Source organism: Glycine soja, unplaced genomic scaffold, assembly GCF_004193775.1.
Source record: "Glycine soja cultivar W05 unplaced genomic scaffold, ASM419377v2 tig00105934_1_pilon, whole genome shotgun sequence".
Classification (NCBI taxonomy): Eukaryota; Viridiplantae; Streptophyta; class Magnoliopsida; order Fabales; family Fabaceae; genus Glycine; species Glycine soja.
The window spans coordinates 9,357-14,355 of record NW_021144589.1 but is presented as its reverse complement, the minus strand read 5'-3'; the positions used below and the strand labels follow the sequence as shown (position 1 = coordinate 14,355).

Sequence of the window (4,999 nt, the reverse complement as noted above, 5' to 3'; positions counted from 1 at the left end):
AATAGGGTAATCAAGAACTCACATCTGTAGAATTTCAATAAGGTATGACCAAACTTTTGGTAAAAATCTTGAGGTTGCGCCACAACAAAGTTCTGAAACTACCTGAGGGAACAACAGAAACTTGAGACTTACCATCCCCCTGGTTATATAGAATTGTTTGGTATTCATCATCAGCATTTCTAGTGAATTTCAGCATGAAGAAGTCTCCATTGTTAGACATGCACAATGGTAAAATCATCGATTTTTCTTCATTAGGACGAATATTAAGATGTAAATAACTAAAATTTATTAATTGAATCCAAGACTTGTCATCTCCAAACTTCCTCATCTGCCACAAGCCAAGATGGGTCTTGCTATCTTGCCAAACGCACAGCGAGTCTCTAAAAACTCCAATATTTGTATCAAAAAAGCAAAAATCGTCGGGAAGAAACAGTGATCTGCAAGTCTCCTTCTCCAGGTCAACAGAAATAATTACGATTTCAGAATGAATGGTTTCTTTTCCCTTAATAACAACCCAATTAAGGGTTCCACTCAGATACACTCCACCAACTTTAGGTAAAGTCCAAAGAACAGGAAAACCTTTAAGGTTTCTCCAACTACTGTCACCCGCGCCATAAACTTTCATCTCAGTCTTTTGAGATACGTCAAGTGAGAGCATAGTCAATGCAATTGCTACAACCTTGTATTTGTCACTTGACGGATCATAGCCAAACCCAAACATTGTTCTACGACCAATGCCCGGGGAAAAAGACAGCGTTGGCGATTCTCTGGATATCACCCTTGTCGCCTTGTTCCAGAAACAAACACGGTATCCTTCTGGTATTTCGCTAACCCCACAGTGCAACCCATTACATGAACTGACCAGATGGTAACCTGGCATGTTTGCGAAATTGAACAAGAACGTTTCAATTTGTAGGGAATGGAATAACGAACTTACATCACACGATTCCATGTGGATTTCAGGGATGGATCCGAGGCAGACATTTTTCATCAGTTGAAGGTGTTCCAAATCGTCCTTCGCAGCAGATTTGCTAAGGTGCAATTTGATGAAATAGGGATCTGACATCAGGGAGTTCCATCCCTTGCACACACACTTGAATTGTATCAAAGGTTTCACGGGAAGACGAGACAAGATTTCCTCGTTGAGTTCGTCACAGAGGAGTGGCGACCATGGTTTCTTCTCTGATCGCATGTTTCTGTGGTTTCTTCTCTGATCGCATGTGTCTGTGGTTTTCAGTGAAGAGTCCACATATATATGTCCCAATGTTGCTAGGGTTTAACCCTTCAATAAATGAATATATTTTATTTCAGAGATAAATTTATTTAATCTTTTAATAAAAGCTGTAATAAAATTGGAAATAAATCAGGCGAATGATGCAGGAGATAAAAACAACGCAGATTTCTGGACAAATTTAGTGGAATAAATCCTGTGTTAAATACACATAACATTTTTTTATCCATTTGGATTAAGAAAAATAAGATAAATTAGATATGTTTCTTACAATTTTTGTCATCAGACTCTTCAACATATTTTAAAATTTTACGAGATATATTTAAGAAAAAGAAAAAAGAAAAGTTAGATATGTTTCTCACTATTTATGGGCCTGTGCTCTGCACAGTATTTAGTTTGGGAAAATAATTATATTTATTTTATATCATATCCATTTTAATAACTAAAGAATAATGTTTTTTTATAATTACTAAAAACTATTATTTGAGTATATAATAATTTAAGAATATAATATATTTTATAATTACTACGTAAAAATAGTTTTGTAAATTGATTTAATAGAGTAGATGGAAAAAATTGTGTAACAGTGAGGAAATTTTGCAATTTTTTTACTAAATTACATAAAAGTTTTACAATAAGAAATTTTTCAGGAAAAAAAAATTACAAAGTTTTTAAACTATTATGACAATGAAGGAAAAAAACTATAAACAAATAATAAATAAAATGCTCTCCAAATTTAATTGGAATGAAAAAAATAGAAACAAGAATTTAAATTCGCTGATAAAAAAATGTTCAATAAATCTTTAGTTAGGCGAGAAGAGACAGAATATAGGGAAACTTTTTCATATTAAAATTATTATGATAATAAACTAGAGAAAGGTTCGACAATTAAAATGAAATATATATATATAGGGGCATGCAAATTTTGTTGACACATGAATCTGTCAATTGGATCAACTAAATGCTTCATCACGCTTTGAAAATAATGTCAAGAAAATTGTCTTGAGAAGGGAAATTTTACACTGATTTAGCTAATTTTGGAAGCCATTTCAGCAGACAGCAACTGAAATTTGGCTGACAACAACTAAAATTTGCCTGACCGGTGAAAATTGTAACTGCTTCTATAACTGGATCGGATCAGGATTTAAAATACTGGAAATTACTATTTACATCATTTTAGCAAATGAGATTCATTAGAAAACTTCTTATATATAGGCTTGAGTCTTCTTGAATCCATTTCATTCAGCATGCTTTTATGAAAGTCGCTAGTGTATAATTGTATTCTACTGGTGTCACATAAATTCCAATCTTTTCAATATATTTAGTAGCATTGCTCTAATAAAAAAGTAATATACTAATTAATATATAATATGAGTAAAGTAAAATTTAATAGAAAATATTTGATATATTAGAAAATTAAATAACCCTAACAATACATCTATGTGTATAACCACCTGCAAAGTGTGTGGAGAATTTCAGCTTAATTGGTATTGAGGCATTGTGTCAAGTATCAGTTTTTGATACAACCTCTAAGAAACTTGAGGTTGCACTCGACAAGAAAGATCACATTGCATCTAAGGGATTCAGCTATAACAGAAATCTCTTAAGAGTTTAGACTATGTGTATTATAGCCAGGTAGCGTTTCCAAGGAACAGTTGCAACATGATAAATTGACAACTGACTTGAACATATATATAAAGTCAATTATGCCTGAAACATATTAGCCATAGTGCTGATTGTCACAGTTACAACAACACATCAGTATGTATTTCTCAATGATGATATACTAATTTAAAGAACTAATGACATAAATACTACAGTTTAATGTACCATTCTTGTTCTGTCCTCGTATCTGCAAAAAAAAAAAAAAATTGATGTTAATTGGAAGTCTGAGAAGTTGGTTAAGCAAAGTATAACACAATGTAGCATGCTGATGCAAGACAAAAACAACCATAACATTGAGAAAATTATTAAAATTGTAGTAGCATCATGAATCAATAAAATTGTAGAATTAAGAATCAATGAAATATGAAATGACCAAGGATATGTAGAATGATCTAACTTCTATTTCACTTAATTCCAGTAATCACGATTCAATGCCTATGCAAAATGGAAACCGACGTATATATCAAAAAGTATAAAAAAACCTTTGATTATAAGTTGAAATCGTTCAAAGCTACAGTCATACAGTAAAAAAAGCACAAATATTCAGATCTAGTGTTGCAGAAATTGATGAAGCTCGCATTCGGAGAGAGGGAGGGAGAGAAAAAATTTCAAAGAAAGACAGAGGGAGAGCATAGTTTGAAGAGATCAGACAAAGATAACACAGACTAAGATTGAGATGCTGATGAATGAATCCTTGAATTCACATACAGTGGTTTCATTACTTCTTTTCTTTGATTTTCTTATAAATGATATTAATATCTAATTTTATCAAGGAATGCAACATGATGCCCAACACAGATATATCAGCTTACTAATTTGATAATGGTAGTGATAACAAAAGACAAGCAGGCAACAATAACAATTTGTAGCATAAATGTTAACAAATGACATTTTATTAGAATCCACAATATTTCTATACATGCTAATAAAATAAATTGGTTACCAGATTCTACATTTCTAGTAGTAATTCACAACCCAAGAGAAGAATATATGTTAATACATGATATAGATTAGATCTCACATAATTAAGTGACAAAGAATTAAACATCTGACAAAGCGTTCGAGATTATCATTATATAATTGAAAAGACAGAAATTAGATGATATCAATTAAATAGGGTAATCAAGAACTCACATATGTAGAATTTCAATAAGGTATGACCAAACTTTTGGTAAAAATCTTGAGGTTGCGCCACAACAAAGTTCTGAAACTACCTGAGGGAACGACAAAAACTTGAGACTTACCATCCCTCTGGTTATACAGAATTGTTTGGTATTCATCATCAGCATTTCTAGTGAATTTCAGCATGAAGAAGTCTCCATTGTTAGACATGCACAATGGTAAAATCATCGATTTTTCTTCATAAGGATGAATATTAAGATGTAAATAACTAAAATTTATTAATTGAATCCAAGACTTGTCATCTCGAAACTTCCTCATCTGCCACAAGCCAAGATGGGTGTTGCTATCTTGCCAAACGCACAGCGAGTCTCTAAAAACTCCAATATTTGTATCAAAAAAGCAAAAATCGTCGGGAAGAAATAGTGATCTGCAAGTCTCCTTCTCCAGGTGAACAGAAATAATTACGATTTCAGAATGAATGATTCCTTCTCCTTCAGTTTTTCCTCCAACTGCTCTGATAGAGTTTCCAAACGTTAGAGAGACGGAGAAGAGATTGAAGTCTCCACTTGTACTGTCTTCATGTGATTCCATTTTCTCCCTCCACAAATATTATTTCGCAAATCGAAACAGTGAAAGTGTGCACAATTGAATTGTGAACAACATATCCAAATTGAATGAAAATCCAATGGTTAACGAAACCGGGATTGTAGTTTTACTGAGACCGTTCTGGGTTTCTGCGGGAAAAGAGAAAGGTACGGTGCGAAGGGTATTTCTCTTAGCTCCGACATGTTATTGCAATTCCCAACGGTGAGAATGTTCAGAATTTGGTTTCGAACGTGGTAATCAAATTTCACGACGATCCAACGGTGAATAAGTCCCAGATCGTCGTTTTTCTGAGACAAGTTTGGTGGGCTGTGGGAAAAGAAAGACTTTTGAGAGGAGAATGAGAAAAACAAAAAAATGAGGAAAAGAAAAGGCACC

At 33.1% G+C, this 4,999-nt stretch overlaps 1 protein-coding gene across 1 annotated transcript; it reads right to left on the bottom strand.

The window, feature by feature from the left end:
* Positions 1-1,201, bottom strand: LOC114404713 (F-box/kelch-repeat protein At3g23880-like). The gene has a single exon (XM_028367556.1). The coding sequence runs from the start codon at positions 1,190-1,192 to the stop codon at positions 35-37; it is 1,158 nt and encodes a 385-aa protein (XP_028223357.1). The 5' UTR covers positions 1,193-1,201; the 3' UTR covers positions 1-34.
* Between the last annotated feature and the right edge of the window lie 3,798 nt (positions 1,202-4,999).